Below are 23098 nucleotides of genomic sequence, written 5' to 3' on the forward strand. Positions count from 1 at the left end.
CCCTAAACTCCCTGCCTAATTAAAAACAAATTCTCATGGGCCTTCCCTAGTCCGAGATCCAAACCTTTCATGTTGTAGGACATAAGCCAAACACTAACTGAAGAGATCAGGCAGAAACTTCCCTTAGGGGGAGGTTATTTTTGTCTGCTACAGGTTTATTTGCACCTTCCTCTGAAGCAGTGAGAAGTGACCACTGTTGGACGCAGGAGGATGTTGGCTACACCACTGGGCAGAGCCAGTCTGGCAATTCACATGTTCCTTTGTAAAACAGGAAAATCAGGGAGGGGAAATTCCAGCTGGATTCTTAACATGACCAGACTCCCTCCCACACACCCACACTCATCAGCCTTGTGTTGTGCTCCATGTGACAGCCCAAACCCTAAAATTACCATCGCCATAGTAACCTAAAACAAATACCACCGAGCTATAAAACCTGCCCTGGTGCTGGTGGTGCAGCTGCCCTTGTGCGAAGACTGTAGCGAAGATGAAGGCTTTTCTTTTCACCCTGCTGGCTGCAGTCCTGTGCGTGGAGCGAGGTGAGCTAATCATTCTTCTATGCTAGAGAAAGAATATGCAGATGAGAGAGAACCCAGTTTAGACATGGCAGGGACACAGGGAGATTTTACAGTATCGGTGGTAAAGATTTTACAGTTAATGCACTGACACTGCCTTATCTCTTGGGTTGGATCTCTCCTATATCCCAAGGCGTTCCGTCCACCCCCCCGCTTGCAGGACTGAGCCATTACACAGTAACTTATCAAATTTAATAAACCAAAAAATAAATGCATGCAATGATTAAGCAGTTGAAGATGAGTAATTTACACAATCAGCTATAAGTTCTAGCTGCCTGGCTAAAGGTTGGATGCTTTCAAGGGGACCGTTGTTCTGCACCAGCTGTTCTGATCTCATCTGCTTTTAAAAGCTAAAGCCCTGACCCTGCAAACAAGTGCACATGTGAGACACTGTATGCTTGTGAGTCAACCCATTGCAATCATCAGGACCATTTACACCCTAAGGTTACTCCACGTAGTTCTCCTGCTGATAATCGCTCACCGTAATTGATCACTCTCATTCTAGTGTGTATGGCAACACTCACTTTTTCATGTTCTCTGTGTGTATATATCTATCTTCCTACTGTATTTTCCACTGCATGCCTCCGATGAAGTGGGTTTTAGCCCACGAAAGCTTATGCTCAAATAAATTTGTTAGTCTCTAAGGTGCCACGAGTCCTCAACGTAGTGCATTTGCAGAATGGGAACCAAGGCTGGGCTGAGTCTGCTCAATGCCTGGATAGGAGACCTCAGGGGGGAAAGGGGCCTCTGCAACATGTTTATATGTTATAGCCCATCTGGAGCAACCTGTGAAGAAGATGCTCTGGCGGCTGCTAACCCAAGAGTGTTGCAATTTAAAGGGACGTCATCAACGAAAATGGTCTGACCTGTTTCTACAGCTGTTATCGGTGACCCCGGGGGTTACTGTAGCTGCGATTAGAGAGAAAAAAAACTGTCCCTGTGTTTTTCAGTTTGTTTACTTTGCACCTTTGACAGCACTTTATGTAGCGCCAGATTCACGCTTTCACTACTGGGGTCATCCAGTTTGCCCTGTTCTATTGTGAGTCTTTCACATCTACGGGGAGAGAAAAGGTAGCAAAATGTCATTATAAACCCACAGATTTTGATAGACTGGATTCAGGTACAGGGATAGGACCAGAAATGAATTTTAACTCCCTTTTAAAAATGGACTCTGGGCTCGTCTTCAGAGAAAGCTGCATTGCTTTAATTGAAGGTGTGAATTTCAACCAATTTATTTAAACTGCTGCAAACCCCTGTGTGGCTGCCTTCATTTTGGTATAAGAAAGACTTATATTTCAATGCAGCTTAGGTTGATTAGGAACAGGTTTAAACTACCCTGAAATAAGCCCCTCTTAAACCAAAATAAAAGCATCCACTCAGGGGTTTGCAACTGGCTTAAATAATTCAGTTTAAAACCAATTTAAGTTAAACTGGTGCAGCTTTCTCATGTAGACAAGCCGCTAAGGTTCAGGTTAATGATGCCCCTTAAACTAACTTACTAAGCACATCATGTGTATTGTCTCAGGTATAGTAGATGATCCTCTATGGGTCACACAGATGTGTCACTACAAATGCCTCTACTCGCACATGGTAGCAAATGTTTAGAAAAGTCTTACCATTCTTGCCCCCAGCCCTTCACCTGATGAGATGAGAAAGCAGAACAGGCTAAGACAAACAGTCCCTCAAGTTGCTCTCAGTCAGCTGAGGTTCTGGCCCGGACATCAGGAGCAGTTCCAGTCTCTTGGGAACCTCAGTGGGAGGCAGCCAGGTGGTGTCTCTCAAGTAGGAATTCACTTGCCTGCAAACAGATTGCTCTTAACCAAGCCCCAGTGTCTATTTCAGCAGATTCCTGGCCAGGCTGTGAGTTGAATGTGTTGTTACCAGGGCTTAAATTCAGCCAGAGCTGTCCGGAGCAGAGATCCAGTAAATATTTTCAAATATTGACTCCAGCCTGATGCTGTTGCGATTCTCAACCAGAGGTCTGCAGCCCTCTGCTGGTCCGTGAGACAGTTTCAGGGGATCGACGGGGCCCTGTGGCTGAAGCCCGGAGCCCCAAGCTCCAGCACACCCCACAGGGCAGAAGTCCCAAGCCCCGGCGTACTTTGTGGAGAATGGGGTGGGGGCATGATGGGCTCTGGAAAATACGCTATGGCAGCGTTTCTCAAACTGGGGTCCACGGACCCCTGGGGGTCCACGAGGTTACTCCAGGGGCCCCATGGGCCCCACTGATCCACTCCTCCCCCTCCCTCCCAGTGCCTCCTGCATGCCGGGCAACAGCTGTTCAGCAGCATGCAGGAGGCACTGGGAGGGAGGGGGAGGAGCAGGTTGAGGACACGCTTAGGGGAGGGGGCGGAAAGAGGCGGGGAAGAGGAGGGACAGGGGCGGAGTGGGGATGGGAAGAGATGGGGCAGGGTGGGACCTTGGGGGAAAGGGTAGGGTGGGGGTAGGGTCTGGGGCTGAGCGGGGAGCTTGGGGGTCCCCAAAAATTTTTAAATCAAAATGGGAGTCTTTGGGTTGCTAAAGTTTGAGAACCACTGCTCTATGAGAATTTTAAGCCCTGGTTGTTACCCTTGCTTGGCCACACACACTGCAAATGCCCTTTGACCTCACTTTAGGTCTCCCTTAATCCTTTTAATGGGATTGTTGCAAGACTGCCTTGTTCCAGACAGCACCAGGAATATTCCTTTTATCCTCTAGCACAGGGGTGGGCAAACTTTTTGGCCTGAGGGCCACATCTGAGTGGGGAAATTGCATGCAGGTCATGAACGTAGGGTTGGGGCAGGCGTTTGGGGTGCGGGAGGGAGTGTGGGGTGTGGGAGGGGGTGCAGTGTGCAGGAAGGGGCTCAGGGCAAGGGGTTGGGTACCTCCCCCAAAGTTCCCATTGGCCGTGGCGAGGGCAGCGTGCGGAGTCCTCTGCCTCCCCTCCTCCCCCAGGGCCCGCAGGGAGCAGCGCGGGGCCCATGGCACGCAGGGGGTGGTGGGCCCAGGGACTGGATCCAAAGCCCTGATGGGCCGGATCTGGCCCACGGGCCATAGTTTGCCCACCCCTGCTCTAGCGACACCTCTCCCAAGGAACTCCCTTCAGTTTGACTCTCTAATCACACATCTAATTTTCTGGGCTGTCTTAAGAGTCATTCATGTCTGTACAATGCTTTGCAGATGCACTGCCCTATATAATACTAACCGTGATGCTCTCACAGGAGGACAAAGCTAATTAGCTTTCCCCGAGGAAAGACAATTAATAATCTGCAAGGAGCTGGGAAATAAGGGCCTCACTGAGCTCTGCTTTCTACAGACTTGGGAGCTCCACTTGGGAGGTCAGTCATTCCTGGCAGAGAAAGAGAGATTGTTGTGGGATGGAGGCAGAGATGGGTCTGAAAAGAGGGTCATCTGAGATGCAGAGTTAGATCATTGGCTTGTGTGAGTCAAGGACATAGATGGAGAAGGCAGGGCGGGTAGAAACATGGTAAGTAATTGCGGCATATATTTGCAAATTTTCCTTCTGGTTGAAATTGTTCCTAGAATTCCCTGACCAGACAAATTAAAACTAAAATTTCTCGTGCTTTTAATTTCAAATAGAAAATGTTTGCTCTGTTTTGATCCCTCTCCCCCCCTCCTCCTTCCCCCACCTTTTTTCTTTCCCTTTTCCAAAAATGGAAACATTTTGGATCCTCTCCTCTGAAGAGGACGTTTCCGCAAGCGGCTAAGCTGGGTTGTGTGCTCCTTTTTCAGCGGCCTCCTTCTCGTGCTACACATGTAGCGACGAGCCCTCCAACTGGAATTGTATTAGACCGACTAAGTGTGCAGACACTGACAAATACTGTCTCACAATATACGCAACTGGAGGGATTGGTGAGTACCTGGAATTACCTCAATGCGGTTTTCCTCAGTCTCTGCTCACCACGGTGTCTGAGTGACAGGTTATCAGTTTATTTAGGATGCAGGTCACTCTGTCTCACCCCCATGCCAGCGAGCTGTATTTTTTCGTCCTCCTTCTGAAAGGATGAATAATCACTCAGGAGCGATGAGCATAGCACATGGGCTGGGCCTTAGGAAACTGTAAATGATCCAAGAAGCTAATTTCTCACTTACGTGCACTCAGGGGAGGGACCGATTTGGAGAACAGGCAAAACTCCCATCCCCTTATCTTGGTGCTCAAGAGAAAGAAGTGACTGTATGGTGCATGCACAAAAGCCTTAGAATCATAGAATCATAGAATATCAGGGTTGGAAGGGACCTCAGGAGGTCATCTAGTCCAACCCCCTGCTCAAAGCAGGACCAATCCCCAATCAAATCATCCCAGCCAAGGCTTTGTCAAGCCTGACCTTAAAAACTTCCAAGGAAGGAGATTCCACCACCTCCCTAGGTAACGCATTCCAGTGTTTCACCACCCTCCTAGTGAAAAAGTTTTTCCTAATATCCAACCTAAACCTACCCCACTGCAACTTGAGACCATTACTCCTTGTCCTGTCCTCTTCTACCACTGAGAATAGTCTAGAACCATCCTCTCTGGAACCACCTCTCAGGTAGTTGAAAGCAGCTATCAAATCCCCCCTCATTCTTCTCTTCCGCAGACTAAACAATCCCAGTTCCCTCAGCCTCTCCTCATAAGTCATGTGTTCCAGACCCCTAATCATTTTTGTTGCCCTTCGCTGGACTCTCTCCAATTTATCCACATCCTTCTTGTAGTGTGGGGCCCAAAACTGGACACAGTACTCCAGATGAGGCCTCACCAATGTCGAATAGAGGGGAACGATCACGTCCCTCGATCTGCTGGCTATGCCCCTACTTCTACATCCCAAAATGCCATTGGCCTTCTTGGCAACAAGGGCACACTGCTGACTCATATCCAGCTTCTCGTCCACTGTAACCCCTAGGTCCTTTTCCGCAGAACTGCTGCCTAGCCATTCGGTCCCTAGTCTGTAGCGGTGCATTGGGTTCTTCCGTCCTAAGTGCAGGACTCTGCACTTATCCTTATTGAACCTCATCAGGTTTCTTTTGTCCCAATCCTCCAATTTGTCTAGGTCTCTCTGTTTCCCATCTCTGCCCTCCAGCGTATCTACCACTCCTCCCAGTTTAGTATCATCCGCAAATTTGCTGAGAGTGCAATCCACACCATCCTCCAGATCATTTATGAAGATATTGAACAAAACCGGCCCCAGGACCGACCCCTGAGGCACTCCACTTGACACCGGCTGCCAACTAGACATGGAGCCATTGATCACTACCCGTTGAGCCCGACAATCTAGCCAACTTTCTACCCACCTTATAGTACATTCATCCAGCCCATACTTCTTTAACTTGCTGACAAGAATACTGTGGGAGACTGTGTCAAAAGCTTTGCTAAAGTCAAGGAACAATACATCCACTGCTTTCCCTTCATCCACAGAATCAGTAATCTCATCATAGAAGGCGATTAGATTAGTCAGGCATGACCTTCCCTTGGTGAATCCATGCTGACTGTTCCTGATCACTTTCCTCTCGTGTAAGTGCTTCAGGATTGATTCCTTGAGGACCTGCTCCATGATTTTTCTGGGGACTGAGGTGAGGCTGACTGGCCTGTAGTTCCCAGGATCCTCCTTCTTCCCTTTTTTAAAGATTGGCACTACATTAGCCTTTTTCCAGTCATCTGGGACTTCCCCCGTTCGCCACGAGTTTTCAAAGATAATGGCCAATGGCTCTGCAATCACATCCGCCAATTCCTTTAGCACTCTCGGATGCAACTCGTCCGGCCCCATGGACTTGTGCACGTCCAGCTTTTCTAAATAGTCCCTAACCACCTCTTTCTCCACAGAGGGCTGGCCATCTACTCCCCATGTTGCGATGCCCAGCGCAGCAGTCTGGGAGCTGTCCTTGTTAGTGAAGACAGAGGCAAAAAAAGCATTGAGCACATTAGCTTTTTCCACATCCTCTGTCACTAGGTTGCCTCCCTCATTTAGTAAGGGGCCCACACTTTCCTTGGCTTTCTTCTTGTTGCCAACATACCTGAAGAAACCCTTCCTGTTACTCTTGACATTTCTTGCTAGCTGCAGCTCCAGGTGCGATTTGGCCCTCCTGATTTCATTCCTACATGCCCGAGCAATATTTTTATACTCTTCCCTGGTCATATGTCCAACCTTCCACTTCTTGTAAGCTTCTTTTTTATGTTTAAGATCCGCTAGGATTTCACCATTAAGCCAAGCTGGTCGCCTGCCATATTTACTATTCTTTCAACTCATCAGGATGGTTTGTCCCTGTAACCTCAACAGGGATTCCTTGAAATACAGCCAGCTCTCCTGGACTCCTTTCCCCTTCATGTTAGTCCCCCAGGGGATCCTACCCATCCGCTCCCTGAGGGAGTCGAAGTCTGCTTTCCTGAAGTCCAGGGTCCGTATCCTGCTGCTTACCTTTCTTCCCTGTGTCAGGATCCTGAACTCGACCATCTCATGGTCACTGCCTTCCAGATTCCCATCCACTTTTGCTTCCCCCACTAATTCTACCCTGTTTGTGAGCAGCAGGTCAAGAAAAGCTCCCCCCCTAGTTGGCTCGTCTAGCACTTGCACCAGGAAATTGTCCCCTATGCTTTCCAAAAACTTCCTGGATTGTCTATGCACCGCTGTATTGCTCTCCCAGCAAATATCAGGAAAATTAAAGTCACCCATGAGAACCAGGGCGTGCGATCTAGTAGCTTCTGCGAGTTGCCGGAAGAAAGCATCATCCACCTCATCCCCCTGGTCCGGTGGTCTATAGCAGACTCCCACCACTACATCACTCTTGTTACTCACACTTCTAAACTTAATCCAGAGACACTCAGGTTTTTCTGCAGTTTCGTACTGGAGCTCTGAGCATTCATACTGCTCCCTTACATACAGTGCTACTCCCCCACCTTTTCTGCCCTGCCTGTCCTTCCTGAACAGTTTATAACCATCCATGACAGTACTCCAGTCATGTGAGTTGTCCCACCAAGTCTCTGTTATTCCAATCACGTCATAATTCCCTGACATCACCAGGACCTCCAGTTCTCCCTGCTTGTTTCCAAGGCTTTGTGCATTCGTATATAAGCACTTGAGATAACCTGCTGATCGCCCCTCATTCTCAGTATGAGGCAGGAGCCCTCCCCTCACAGACGTTCCTGCCTGTGCTTCCTCCCGGTATCCCGTTTTCCCACTTACCTCAGGGCTTTGGTCTCCTTCCCCCGGTGAACCTAGTTTAAAGCCCTCCTTACTAGGTTAGCCAGCCTGCTCGCAAAGATGCTCTTCCCTCTCTTCGTAAGATGGAGCCCGTCTCTGCCCAGCACTCCTCCTTCATGGAACACCATCCCATGGTCAAAGAATCCAAAGCCTTCTCTCCGACACCACCTGCGTAGCCATTCGTTGACTTCCACGATTCGACGGTCCCTGCCCTGGCCTTTTCCTTCCACGGAGAGGATGGACGAGAACACCACTTGCGCCTCAAACGCCTTTATCCTTCTTCCCAGAGCCACGTAGTCCGCAGTGATCCGCTCAAGGTCATTCTTGGCAGTATCATTGGTGCCCACGTGGAGAAGCAGGAAGGGGCAGCGATCCGAGGGCTTGATGAGTCTCGGCAGTCTCTCCGTCACATTGCGAATCTTAGCCCCTGGCAAGCAGCAGACTTCTCGGTTTTCCCGGTCAGGGCGGCAGATAGATGACTCAGTCCCCCGGAGGAGAGAGTCCCCGACCACCACCACCCGCCTCCTTCTCTTGGGAGTGGTGGTCGTGGAACCCCCCATCTCAGGACAGTGCATCTCATGCCTTCCAACCAGCGGAGTCTCCTTCTGCTCCCTTCCCTCAGACGTATCATCTGATCCACTCTCCGCATTAGTACCTGTGGAGAGAACATGAAAGCGGTTAGTTACCTGTGTCCGTGTTGCTGAAGCCCGGACATTCCCCCTTCTTCTTCTGGAGGTCACATGTTGCCAAGCTTCTTCACTGGCCTCTTGGCTCCGCTGTGCAACCTGCTCTAAATCTTTAGAGCTTTGTGCCCATAGAAGCATATCCTGAGTTTAACCCTTGAGGGCTGGTGTCCCTTTAATCCGGCTGGGACGTTGCCAACGAATCCTTGCTCCCTGGTCTGCTACAGGTGCTGTGCCTTGTCTCAGCTACAGGTCAAACCTATGGGGGTGAAGCACATGACAGGTCAGCTCTACTGACCAGCTCTGCCCTGCACGGGCATCCACACAACAGGCCTCAAACCCCTGCTCCCCCCGCATGCAGTGGGCTCAGTTTGAATCCCGGGAAGGAGTCTCTGCCTTGGGGGTGGCCTTTCTTTTGGCTGTTCCGCAGCCAGAGTCAGGGCTCTGGAGAGGATGTTCCCAGGCAGGTCTGTGACTGCTAGCCAGAGACGGGTGATTGCTGTGCTGACTGCCCCCGGGCACGGAAGAGCAACAATGAGCGCGAGGTCGGGCGCTTCCTAGCAGATAAACACTGGTTGGGTTAAAAGCTGGAGGCAAAACTACCAATCATGCCCTCTCCATTGGCCCTTGTTGCTTAGCTACTTTAAGACCATTCTCTCCTCTGCTGGAACTCTGGGGGGGGCTCTTTGATAACAATTCTCTTCTCTGATTTTCTTTCCCCCTTCAGGCGATAAAAAGGGGCAGCGCATCACCAAGAAATGCTCGCCGGTGTGTCCCCAAACAAACCTGAACCTCGGGGTAGCCGCCATCTCTACCTCCTGCTGTGAGCATTCCTTGTGCAACATCAGCGGGGCCAGCAGCGTGAAAACCAGCTACACAGTGATGGCCACGGGCATCCTGGCCAGTCTCATCTACGTCCTCAGAACAGGACTGTGATGGGACCAGAAAAAAGAGGACTTGCCATCCCAAAGAACCAACTTGGGCTTCCTCAGAGAGATACCAAAAGCCTTCTGTGCAAAGTTGCCATCCGAGTTAACACTGCCCTGTCTCTTCTGTGTCACCTCAGATCCCCTCAGCATAGGGTGACCAGATGTCCCGTTTTTATACGGACAGTCCCGTTTTTTGGGACTTTTTCTTATATAGGCGCCTATTACCCCCCCACCCCCTATCCTGTTTTTTCACAGTTGCTATCTGGTCACCCTACCTCAGCAAGTAGTTTCTGTCTAATTTTCTACAGTGTTGTTCTTTCTCTGCGGGACAGGAGCTGTACCCTGGGGATAAGAGCACTGCCCTCCCTCACCAGGGGGTTGTGAGGATAAGTGCATTAAAGAGGTTACGCTGATGGAGGCTAGATACACACCGAAGATTTTATCTATCTATCTATAGTTAGTAGCTCCGCCTCCACCTTTGGTTTAGCAGAGCCAGAGTCACCTCCCACACGCTTGGTGTTGATGACTTGGGATGCTCAGCAGAATGGTGCTGCCTGGATGGATGTGCCGGCTCAGGGGAAAGGCACCATATAGCGCAAAGTACGAACACTTGTTCCACCCTCTGTCACAGGCCCTGTGTCATTCCCCTCCTCATTCCCCCAGCACTGTCTCTTCTCTGCCTCTCCTCACACTCACACCACGGACAGCTCGAGAGCCTTCTCCTCCGCAGCTCACTCACCAGAGCAGCCTCTCTGTGTCTCTGAACAGACCTTTACTCCCACGTCTGTCCCCTTACTACCCTTCTAATATTAGCCCCAATGAATGAATGAGTGAATGAATGCATGCTTGGCTGTATTCACCTACACTTTGTTCCCATTTCTTGTTCCTGTAATTTTTCCCATATAAGCATTTACTGTCTTGTATTGCTTCACCCTGTGAAAGCCCATTTCGATACATTTTGTAGGACAAATGCTGGACAAAATAAAGTGTTTTTTTATTCTATCGTGGAAGCATCAGTTGTGTTAACTCTGGGATAGCTGGAGAAAACAGCCCTGCCCGGTTGGGAGCAAAAAGATCCGTGGTCTAAGTCTGTGCATGACATTTAGGCTTGGAAGCATTCGATTTTTATTGAGCAATGTGGGTAAACATCTATTGCACTGTCCATATACAAACCGACAAAAATGATTTCCATTGATAATAATAGACATTTACAGACAGGCAAAGCAAGACAAATGCTGCTTGAGAACTTAGTTTTTGAATTCGGGCTATTTAGGTTGTATATTTTGACAGGGGATGTTGACGATTTGTGTTCTAATGGTTATAAAGCTTTAATTTTTTTTGAATCTCAGCATCTCTTGTCGTTAAATAATTGTTCTCTGAACCCGTCCCATTACCTGACCCTCCCCCCATAATTCCCTGCAACTGTGAACATGTAAATAGATAAAAATCGGGGGGGAAATGCTTAAAAATAAATGTTGATATCATCCATCCAAATGATAAAAAACACAAATCCAGTGCTGCCCAGCCTAGTTATATTGAAACTCTTTTGAATTAGCTGAACAGCAACTTGTCTCGGATTCGGTGAGCCCCTGGGTGCCAGCTGAGGTGGTATCGCATAGCTATATTTTTAAAAACTGTTTTTTCTGACCCTTCAAAAGTGATGTCAGAAGGAACACAGCCTCCCAGGCTCTTCCTGAGCCATCCAAGAAGTAGAGTGGTGAGGCCTGAAGGCGTTCAGACTCCATAGGTTTGACTCCAGTACTTTGGGAGGTCTGATTGCCGCTTGATTCTAGGTAGCCGGACTAAAAACAGCAGAGAAGACGCAGCAGCACATGGGTACGTACCCACAGGCTCTGGGCAGGCTAGTACAATTTGTGCTGATGCCTGGGATAGCACATCTTCACTGCTATTTTTTAGCTTGGCTAGAGTAAATCTAGTGCAGGTCTGCCGAGCTGAGCGGCAATCACACGTTCGCTTGCAGCGAAGCCATGTCCTAAGAGTCACAGGTGGAAGTAGGCCGGATGGCTTTGTGACTGCAGCACAGGCCTGGGAGTCTGCAGATCTAGGCACTATTCCTGGCTCTGCCACAACCTCCCTCTGTGACCTCCGGCAAATCACTGAACCACGCCAAGCCTCTGTTTCCCCATCTGCAAAATGGGGATATTGCTACTTCCCTACCTCACAAGGGGGCAGTGATGCCTAGTTCATCACTGTGTGTAAAGGGCGTTCAGAGCCTCCAGTGGAAGTTGCTGAATAAACAGAAAGGTTCATTATAAGGAGGAAGAAGGGCCTGTCCTTGCACTTAAAGGACAAATAGTCCGGAGTGTTTGAGTGCACCTTGTAGGCTGCCCTGTGTTTTCAGTGGCAATGGAATTACCCACAGGACCCATCCCTTGCAGCAGAAATTTGCTCCAGAGCTTTAAGCTTCCATTAAAAATAATTAACATTCTAGGCTACATTGTGGTGGAGAAGGTCTTGAAAGCATGAACTGAGTGAATGTGAATTGATGGAGGGAGGTCTGCCTGAGTCTGCAGACAGCCTGAAAAAACCTGCTCATGGAGGATGTGAGCTTCAGGGTGTGGACTCGGAAATGTCGGAATCACTGTGTAAATGTCAACGCTGTTAACGCTTTCACTGCTGATGACTTTACCAGGAACATCCAGCTAATGTGCTTATCCACCCCCCACCCCACCAAGTGCCAGGTTCCCTCACAACTGCCTCCTACCTAGCTTCTTGCTGAGAGCTGACTCACTTGTCTCTCACTGGGGAAACCTCCCAAGGCGCTGCAGGGACATGGCCCAGCTCCTATTACAGGGCCGGGTAGGAGGTAACCGGCCCCCAGTTCTATACAGCGGTGGATGGTGAACACTCTCCTACTGCAGAGGATATATACACACACATACCGTTCAGGCCGCCTTTTTGCTTCATAAAAAAGTAAACAGGGCACAGTGCTGTTTTTCCTTTGCTGGTCTCTGTTACTTCCTCACGTTTCCCCAAATGCTTGTGCGCCCCTGAGGTGAGATCCTGTCCGAACTGGGGGTGTGGGAGGAGTTTGTGGCCAAATTCACCCCAACGAAGAAAATCTCCGGTGTGGATCGGGACGGGGGAGGGGGGACGCAGCAAGAGATCGGGGTCTCTTGTTTTCTTGAATGAGAAGTTTTCTTACTGGAAGCCTAGATCGGGTATTTGGAGGCAGTGCACAGGAGTTGGGCCTACAGAAGTCTCTGGGCCTTAATGAAGGAGGAGCTCTGGCCCACGAACAGAAGAAGGGGTCGAGTGCTTCCCCTCATGGGTTCTACTCTTGGTGCTGCCCTTGCTGGCTCTTTGAGTTCACAAACAGCAGCAGCAGCATGGGGGATGGGCAGAAGAAGCCATTACAACCCCCCCTTCCACTCCCAAAACACAGACCAGAAGACTTCCCCAAAAACAAGAGCAATGTGAGCAGCATTGTCAACCCCAAGCGCTGGAAACTCATGACTCAGTCCCACGAGATAATGAAAAGGGCTTAAAAATAATAATAAATGTTGGATTCTTTTTATTTATATTCTGGTTTTGAGTCTGTAGGGGTTATGTTTTCAAGCTTCTCTCCGCAGCCATGAGGGCTGGAAACTTCCCTGAACAACAAACAGACAAAGAAAACCTTCCCAAGCTGAGATTCTCTTGTAATCCCCTGACTCCAGGAGCTGGGGTTTTAAGCAATGCATAAAATATAGCAACAAAAACGTGATAGCTGGTGTGAGAGTCATGGCTCAGAGGCAGGGGGAGCTTAGATGTGGCCCCTAGTGGTGATGGGTGAAACGGGCTCTCTTTGGAGACAAGCTGCTTTCAGCAAGAGACGTCTCAGCCCTGATGCAGCGTCTAGAGCGGCAGCTCCCAAACTTTTAACCATCAAGCCTCCCCTTGCATCAAAGCCACTGAGCACCGCAGCTCCACCTTCCTGTGCACTAGAGACAACGGTCCGATGAAATCAATGGGAGTTAGGCCCCAAAAGATCTTTTAGGATGAGGGTCAGTATTCCTACAGAGGAGTGCTTAATGAAACACTAGAGAACCATGATATCTGCTGTTGTAACAGCCCTTTCCTTGGCGTGTTTCAGGGGAATGGAGGAGCTAGTTTCTATGTCCAGGCCTTTATCCAGGTGCAGAAAGGGCAATCCAGGCTGAAGCCAGGGAGTGACCTGCTAGCTCCTCAACTCCCTGCCCCCAGAACATGGCCTCAAGAGTCTGGTAGGGACACACTATGGCTCAAGGAGGAGGACAAGGGGTATGTTGTGGCAATTGGGCCTATGAATATTACCCTAATTGTGAGCTTAACTGTGAAAAGTGAGTGTAAATGCATAAAACATCACAATAAGCTATAACAACAAGTGTGGATGGGAACAGGGGCAAGAAAACCAGGCAGAGAAACTGGATTAGCCTAAACCAAAAAGGCCACATTGATCTAATCCAAGAAATGTTGAAATTACGTTTGTTCAGAACAGAAAGTGGAACTGGAAATTAATGAACCAAAAGAGCTGTGTCAGATATGAGGCCTAACTGGTGGACAAAATAGTGAGGGGGTGGTCTCTGCCTCCCATCACTCCCTTTCTGGGTCCATAAAGAAAGAGACTTTGGTGGGGAGGGGGGTGGGAATATGGAAGAGGAGATGGAGACTATTGAAGCCAGATTCACCATCATGGCTGCCACCCCCACCATCTCCTGGGCCTTCCTCAGCCTGATCCTGAGAGGTGTCCTGACCAGAATGGGCTAGAGAGAGGGACCAGGTGGCCTACAGGCGATACATCCAAAAATTCGGTTGATAAAGTTTCAGTTGATATATTTTAAACAGCTCTAGTGTCAAGGAGCACCTAGAGCAAGTGATGGGCACTTCTTTCTACTCACTGTGTCTACAATGAAACAGATCCATAAATAGCTTCCCCCTTTCTCTAACACCTCCCATTTTCCCTATTTAAATCCCGTTTTTCTCCCTAATTAATCCCACACTCCTGGACAAACATATCTTCCAAATATTTGTAGACTGGTATCATTCCCACCCCTTCCGCTCATAGATCCCCTAGTCTCTTTAACTAGCCTCATTACTCTTTTCGATCTTTCTTCCTTGGTCAATCCCACTCCCCCCGATCATTTGTGTCCCTCTTTTCTGAATGCCTATCAATTTATCTACATCGTTCTGGTGTTGGAAAAGTGAAGATAATATTAAGATCACAGAAACATACAGGAATTGCCAGATGAGTCCAGACCAATTTAACTGCCCGAAATCCAGCTAAGAATCATTTACACACAGCAAAGTTGTCATCTCTAAACTCCCACAGTGTGCAGGAGAGAAAAGCTGTCTAATGGGTATTTTAAGTTTTAACACCTGAGCTGAGTCAGGCAATAAGACGCTTTTGCCGAAATGGCACCTGCTATTTCCGTAACTGCCAATGGATGATGCTAACTGAATGAAATGTGAAATGCTCCATCATCAGAGTGTTGGCTGGTTTTGCAGGGCAACATATGGACTGCAGAATGGCAGTGGGTGGCGATTTGACCTTCTTTTTTGATTTCTTGCTCTGAATAGCGAGCAATAAAAGGAGAATTTAATTTGTTGTCGGTGTGGAGGCCCGAGGGCTTTGTCTTAGGTGATCCCAAATATACCGACACTGGGTGGAGGAATCTGCATTCATTGACATTGACTGTCCCTTTGCTACCTGCAGCCCCCACCCCTCATCTCCCCAGATCACTGTGTAGTTTGGTTCTTTCCGCTCGTGTGTTTCCTCCCCACTCCAATCTTGCAGCAAATTTGAACACATTTATCCCCAAGAAATATCTGACCAAACAAGAGGCGAAATAGCCAAGAAAGGAGCAGAAGGCGGCTTGGATTGGAATTAATTAATAGGCAGCAGGTTTAAAACAAAGTAAAGGAAGTATTTCTTCACACAACGCAAAGTCAACCTGTGGAACTCCTTGCCAGAGGATGTTGTGAAGGCCAAGACTATAACAGGGTTTAAAAAAGAACTAGATAAGTTCATGGAGGATAGGTCCATCAATGGCTATTAGCCAGGATGGGCAGGGATGGTGTCCCTAGCCTCTGTTTGCCAGAAGCTGGGAATGGGTGACAGGGGATGGATCACTTGATGATTCCCTGTTCTGTTCCTTCCCTCTGGGGCACCTGGCATTGGCCACTGTCAGAAGACAGGATACTGGGCTAGATGGATCTTTGGTCTGACCCAGTATGACTGTTCTTATTTTCTTATGGTTGGGCATGAAAGGCTGGAAAACCCTCCCAGAGCCCAGCGCTGGGCCACAGCTAACCACAAGCATCATTCTTTGGAGCATGATAGATGCTTCTCCCTTTAGACAGATGTGGGTTTGAGGAGCACAAGCAGCCTCACTGCCATGTCCCCAAAAGCCACTGACTGGTTCACACTCACCAACCAAAAGTACAATTATTATTTTTCAGCGAATATTTAGTTTAATTTAAATAGCTTTCCATCGGGAACTATTTTTCTTAGTGTAATATGTTTCTGATCATCAGGAAAATACCCAATAAAGACTCTTTTTTTTTTGGATCCCCACCCCCAATAATATTGACATGGGGCTATTTTATAATCCCAACAAAACAAGACACGACATGGCATGCTGGGTCAGAGGTCCTACTACCTTCTGCCTCGTGCCTGATACCACGATGAAGGCCTGGAAAGTTTCCCAACACACATACTCTTTTGAGGTTTGGTTGTTTAATTGGTGCCTATCCTTGCTCCAAGTTTCACAGTCGGAGCTGTTGGGAAACAAGAGATGTCCATGCCTGAGTCACACAGGGCCCAAATTTGGCATTATTAATTAATGTAAGAGTGTGTGCTGGAAAAAGGGCATCACTGCTAAATGGCTCACTCACATATTCTGCAAGTGAGTTCATGGCTGTAGGTGGAAAATATTCAGAAACATGAATATTCAGTGGGAGAGAGAAACCTGAGGTCAAGACTTAACAGAGACATTGGGGATGATGGAGAACAGCAAGTTATACAATCCTTTGCAAAGGGGTAGGGCATGAAAAATTTCCAGTGCAGTTTTGGGTTGTATGTGCATTGGCATTTCGACCATGGGGCCATGACTCCACCTCAAAGAAGAGATAAGAGAATCAGAAGAGTGAAGGGGCAAGCAAAGAAAATCATTAAAGGCCCAGAAAGATTCGGATGTTTTAGTTTAGAGAGAGAAGAGAGACAAGAGGGGCTATAACAGGGGTGAACACAATATTGAACTACTCATAGACGGTCAGTCAGGTGCTTCCATTTACCCTGTCACAAATATTTTTCCTGTGTAATTATTCTTCTAAACGTTGTCTTTATTTTCATGTTGATTGGCCAGCTTAATCACATGGCAGGATGCTTTAAAAATCAAACCAATTGTATCTTCAAAATGACCAGTTTTGAAACTGAAAAATTTTGTTGATGAAAGTGAGACCATGGGACAATAAATGCTTTTAGATCAGACAACATTTCAGAAAAGTTTTCTTTCCCGTTGGTTTTAAACCTAATTCTCTCATTCCCCCTTGCATTTCCCTCACTGGCTGTGTGGATGCTATCAGCAGAAAGCTTTGAAGAAAATGCAAAAAACAAAACTAGCCATTTCCCCCAAAGGCACCTTCTAAAACAAAGCATAAGGAAGAAACATTCTCACAGGCATTCCCTACTCTTTCGTGGGGCATAAGCCAAACACTAACTGAAAGAATCAGGCAGAAGCTTTCTGTAGGGAGAGGTTATTTCCCTGTCTCTCACACAGACACACACCCATCAATCTTGTGTCCTATGCTATGGCTCACACCCCACCCCTCAAATCATCATCATTCTAGTAATGAAATGCAAACACCACACAGCTATAAAACCTGCCCTGGATGGAACTGCCCTGATTGCAAAGGCTGCGAAGACGTAGCGAAGATGAAGGCTTTGCTTTTCGCCCTGTTGGCTGCAGTCCTGTGCGCGGAGCAAGGTGAGATGCTCATAATTCTTCTCTGCTAGACAAAGAATGTGCAGATGAGAGAGAACCAGCCTAGAAATGGCAGGGACACAGGGAGATTTTACAGCCTCAGTGGTGAAGATGTGACAGTCAACAGTGAATTGACACTGGTGCTGTCCCCTTTGCTGTCTTTGAGCCCCAGCTTGTGACTGGGGTATTTCAAAGCGCCTTCAGCGAGTTAGTTTCATTCCATTCCATTCAGAGAGCCATGCCAGGTGCAAAGCTTTGTACTCTTGAATACTGGGCTATACAAAGGACCACAGTCCCATGCCCCTAAACTAGGTGCCCGGTCTACCAGCTGCATATTATGAGGGCCCGAGGGAGAGGACAATACAGGACGAGGCTAGTTCTGGAGACCTACCTAGACATTGGACAAAGATCATTTATATACTCTGCAATCTTGAGCCTTTTACTCAGATGACCAGTGCTGGCCAGCATCATTTCCTTACAGAAATAACCTTCCATAACTATCCTGTCGCATGGGGTTTGATCCTGCCCAGTGCTGTTCATGCTGCTTCCTATCCAGCAAAGCACGTAATCACATTCTTAGTGGTAAGCATGTGAATACTCTCGTTGAAGTCAATAGGATTACTCCCATGTAGAAAGTTCAGCAGGTGATAAAGTGTTTTGCTGGCTGGGGACTGGCGTGCTCAGCACCATGCTGGGTGGAGCCCTTGGGCAAGAGTTTAACAAACGTGATCAAATACAAAATAAATTTGTACAATGATATAGCAGATATTTGCTAGAGGATCTAACGATACGCAATCAGAGCGATAAGTTCTAGCTGAAAGGCCAGAGGCTGGATCCTTTCAAGGAGATAGTTGTTCTTCTCCAAGGATTCCTGATCTCAATCTGCTTTTCAAAACTACCTCCCTGACCTTGTAAACAACTGCACAGGTGAGTCATGGTCTGTATATAAGTAATCCTGTCGAACTCATTGGGACGATTTGCATGTGTCAGGTTAGACAAAGTATTTGAAGCATTGGAGCCAAGGTAGGTCTGAGTTTGCTCAGTGCATTGTGGGGAGACCTTCAGAGAGAAAAGCTGTGTGTGCTATATGTTTATCTTTTGTTCCCTGTCTGGAGCCGTCTATGATGGAGAAGCTCTGACTATTAACCAATGAGCATTACTGTTCAATTGTCATGTAAAAGGACATCAATAATCATTGTCTGAAACGTTTCTACTGCTGTTAGACATAACATCTGTGGTTACTGTGCCTGAGATTAGAGAAAAAGCATCTGTCCCTATTTTTCCAGTCTGTTCAACTCCGTACATTTGATAGCACTTTACACTATTTCCCGAGTAGGATCAGCCGGTTTTCTCAGTGCTGTTCCAAAGAGGAGTGTTCTGCAAGGGTCTAAACTGTGTTGCGTCTTTCTTTTGCAGTTTACGCATTGCAGTGCTTCACTTGTAACGATGAGCCCTCCAACTGGAATTGTATTAAAATAACTAGCTGTGCAGAGAACGACAAATACTGTCTAACAACCTACACGAAAACAGGGCTTGGTGAGTACGCGCAATATCTCAGTAAGGTTTGTCTAAGGCTGTGATCACCAGGATTTCTGGGTATCAGTTTATTGACGACACAATAGGTCCTCTGCCTCACCCCTGTGCCAGGGAGCTGGACTCTTTCTTCCCTCTCCTGGGAGGATGAATAATTACTCAGGAGTCATGAGCATAGCGTATGAAGAGCAAACTGCACAGCAGTAAGACACTTCAAATGACCTGTATCCCTTCTCACCGGGGATAGATCCTCACTAATCACACTCCAGGGAGGGACCTATTTGGAGAAATAGAATTTACGTGCAAAATCGCATTACCTGATCTTGATGATCAAAAATATATCTGCATTGTGCTGTGCATGCACAAAAGGATTGAGAACCCTAGGGAACATGGCCCTATAATAACCCTAATGGCACGCTGGCAGTGAATCCTCACTCTCTCCTACTGCTCTAGGTGCTGGGCACTGACCCAGGTTCCTAGTGGGAGTGAGGCGCATAGCTGTGAACCATATCGATAGTATCTGCACTGCACTGGTGTCCGCAAAAGCCTCAAACTCCCCAATCCTCCTCCCCCCACATTCCATGGGCTCCGTTTGAATCCTGGGAAGGATTCTCTAGGGTGTGGTCTCTCCTTTGGCTGTTCCAAAGGCATGGTCAGGAATCTGGAGAGGATGTTCATCGCTTCCTAGACTCCAAGGCCAGAAGGGACCATGGGGGTGATCTAGTCTGACCTCCTGTATAGCACAGGCCAGATAACTGCCCCAGAACAATTCCTAGAGCAGATTTTTTTAGAAAAAACCCATCCAATCTTGACCAAAAAATTGCCAGTGGTGGAGAATCCACCATGACCCCTGCTAAATTCTTTCAGTGGTTAGCTACCCTCTGTGTTAAAAATGTAAGCACGCTTCTTTCCGGTCGGAATTTGTCTAGATTCAGCTTCCAGCCACTGGATGATATTAGACCTTTTTCTGCTAGATTGAAGAGCCCATTATCAAATATTTGTTCCTCATGTACGTTCTTATAGATTGTGATCAAAAGTCACCCCTTAACCGTCTCTTTGCTAAACTACATAGAATCATAGAAGATTAGGGTTGGAAGAGACCTCAGGAGGTCATCTAGTCCACTCCCCTGCTCAAAGCAGGACCAATCCCCAACTAACTTAAATACATAGATTGAGCTCCTTTAGTCTATCACTATAATGATTAAAGGAATTAGAAAACATACCTAAACATTCCCATGCTGCTGCATACTGGTCCGTAACTGCTATCAAGAGACCGGCGCTGTGACATGATTGCTGTGCTGAGTGTCTCCAGAGTATGGATTAGCAACAATGAGTGTTAGGTCGGGCACTGCCTAGCAGATGGACTGGCTGGGTTAAAAGCCTGAGGCAAATCAACCAGTCATAACTGCTGAGAAATGCCCTTCCCTTTGGCTCTTGTTGATTAGCTGCTTTAGTACCATTATCTCCTTGATAAGCAGAGTTGCCAGAACTCAGGGGGACTCCTGAATAAGGATTCTTGGCTCTGTTTCTCTTTCCCCATGAAGGTGAGAAAGCTGAGTACCGCATCACCAAGGCATGTTCTGCTGAGTGTCCTCAAACAAAGTGGAACCTAGGCATAGCAGCCATGTCTACTTCCTGCTGTCAGCATTCCTTGTGCAACATCAGCGGGGCCAGCAGCGTGAAAACCAGCTACACAGTGATGGCCGTGGGGATCCTGGCCAGTCTCATCTATGTCCTCAGATCCGGGCTGTGAAGGGGCCAGGAAAAGGAGGACGTGATGTCCCAAAGAACCAGCTTGAGCTTCCCCAGTGAGACACCAAACATCCTCTGTGCAAAGGTTTCACCCGGGTTAACACTGCCCTATGCCTGTTAAGGCTATGTCTATCCTAAAGCTAGGGGTGTGATTCCCAGCTCACATAGATGTCCTCACGCTCTAGCTCTCACTGAGCGAGCACGCTAAAAGTACGAGTGTAGCCATGGTAACATGGAGCCGCAGCAAGCAGCAGCAGGGCCTAGTTTCCCCAAGTGCGCGTCCGCTGCCTGCGTTGCCGTGACTACACTTCTATTGTTAGCATCCTGCTCGATGAGAGTTGGTGCTAGTACGTCTACATGGGCTGGGAGTCATACCACTAGCTAGACTTGGCCTCAGAGTCACTTCAGATTCCATCAGCAAGTCATTCCTCTCTCCGTTTTCGCACCGTGGTTCTGTCTCTGACACAACCACACCTCCATGCTTGGCGTTGGTGACCTGGGACGCTCAGCTGAACGGCGCTGCCTGATGAGAAGGGCGCCATATCGCGCAAAGTACTAACACTGTTAGAGTTACTTGTTCCAACCTCTGCCCCAGGCCCTGTGTAATTCTCCTGGCGCCAGTCTCCTCTCTGCCTCCCTTCACCACCGACAGCAAGAGAGCCTTCTCCTCCCCGGCTCACTCACCAGCAGCCTCCCTGTGTTTCTGAACAGACCTTTACTCCCAGGTCTGTCCCCCTTCTGCCCCGCTAACATCAGCCCTGGTGAATGAAAGAAGAGTTGAGTTTATTCACCTATATTTTGTTCCCACCACTGATTTCTGTCTTTTTTCCCCATATACCAGGCATAGCCAAACCATGGCTTGTCACCCACATGCGGCTCTTTTACAGTTAAAGTGTGGCTCAGGGAGCACCCCCACCCCATTCTCCACCTACCAGCCTGGGGTGGGGGAGCTCAGGGCTTGTGTCCTGCGGCAGGGTGGTCGGGCTACAGGCTTCTGCCCTGCTGGGAGGGGGGTCTTGGGCCTTCAGCCCCACGGGAGGTGCCTGCTGGGGCTCGGGGCTTCAGCAGGAGTGGGGCTGAAGCTCCGAGCCCCGGCAGGCACCCTGGGCTCTCGAACTTCTGAAGATTATCACATGCAGCTCAGAGGGTCAGTAAGTTTGGCCATATACCAGTTGCTGGTTTGTATTGTTTCACTCTGTGAAAAGCCCTTTTCGAAACACTCTGTCGGACAGATGCTGGACAAAATAAAGTGTCATTTTATTCCATTGCATACGCGTCTGATGTGTCAGCTCTGGGCTAGATGGAGAAAACAGCCCTGCCAAATTGGGAACAAGAAGACGGGAGGTCTGAGTCTGTATGGTACTGAAACTATAGTTATCGGTGCCAGTATTTACTCCAGATTGCTCTATTCCATGGCACACACTAGCTGGGGCTGTCTAGTGTGTTTATATATAAAAATCTTCCTCCGTTTGATCTCATGCCGCAGAGGCAGTGCCATGAGGTGAAGTGGCCTTTTAAGGGGTGCCCAGAAGTGGGGTGCTGCTCCCAGCAAGGTGCCACAAGCCCACAGGTGGCAATGGGATGCCACACGGAGGGGAGGGGTGCGCGCTCAGGAAAATCATGTCGCATTTCTGCACCTCCATCTCCCCGTCTGCAAGGAATGGGATAATGAGACTTCCCTGCCTCGTCATCAGGGGTAGTGAGGCTTAATCCATCATCGGGGGGTATGAAGTGATTTAAGAGCTTCCAGTGGAAGGGGCTCTATAAGCAGCAAGGACTATTATAAAGGGGAAGAAAGGCCCCTTCTTGCACTTAAAGGGAAAGTAGTCAGGAATGTCTGAGTGCCTTGTGTATACTGGGGTCAGGCAATCAGCCACAGAACCCACTCCGTCCAGCAGAATTTTTTTCTGGAAACTAAGCTTCCATTCAGATAAAATCTAAACGTTCTAGACCTCTTGGTTGCTGTGGCAGTGGTGGCAGATGACAGAACAAGGAGTAATGGTCTCAAGTTGCAGTGGGGGAGGTCTAGGTTGGATATCAGGAAACACTATTTCACCAGGAGGGTGGGGAAGCACTAGAATAGGTTCCCTAGGGAGGTAGTGGTATCTCCATCCTTAGAGGTTTTTAAGGCCTGGCTTGACAAGGCCCTGGCTGGGATGATTTAGTTGGGGATGGTCCTGCTTTGAGCAGGGGGTTGGACTAGATGACCTCCTGAGGTCCCTTCCAACCCTGATATTCTATGATTCTATGACAGCCTTGAAAACATCAGCTGAGTGAATGTAAGGTAAGGCAGGGATGTCTTTCTTATTAGTGACGCTTATTGCGGTAGTGCCTAAAGGGTATGTCTACACTACAACGTGTCCTGGTCTGTTGCGTGGTAGGTGACAAGTAGGGGTATACACCTTAACTCACTTAAAACCACCTTCACCAAATAAGGAGTCTCCACTAGAGAAGTAGATCACATCATGGAAATACCCCGAGAGAACCTGCTTCAAC

General features: G+C 48.3%; 1 protein-coding gene across 2 annotated transcripts; it reads left to right on the forward strand.

Annotated features, from left to right (window-relative positions):
• The first annotated feature begins 259 nt into the window (after positions 1 to 259).
• LOC141981247 (lymphocyte antigen 6E-like) lies at positions 260 to 21559 on the forward strand. 2 transcript variants are annotated; one of them, XM_074942926.1, is made up of 3 exons: positions 260 to 536; positions 18734 to 18853; positions 20395 to 21559. In XM_074942926.1, the coding sequence occupies exons 1-3, from the start codon at positions 485 to 487 to the stop codon at positions 20601 to 20603; spliced, it is 381 nt and encodes a 126-aa protein (XP_074799027.1). In that variant the 5' UTR covers positions 260 to 484; the 3' UTR covers positions 20604 to 21559. The 2 variants fall into 2 exon arrangements, with proteins under 2 accessions (XP_074799027.1, XP_074799028.1); XM_074942927.1 differs by lacking the exons at positions 18734 to 18853; positions 20395 to 21559 and adding exons at positions 4305 to 4424; positions 9152 to 10317 and having other exon boundaries at positions 271 to 536.
• Positions 21560 to 23098: the final 1539 nt, after the last annotated feature.

Source organism: Natator depressus, chromosome 2 (genome assembly GCF_965152275.1).
Source record: "Natator depressus isolate rNatDep1 chromosome 2, rNatDep2.hap1, whole genome shotgun sequence".
In the NCBI taxonomy this organism is placed as follows: Eukaryota; Metazoa; Chordata; order Testudines; family Cheloniidae; genus Natator; species Natator depressus.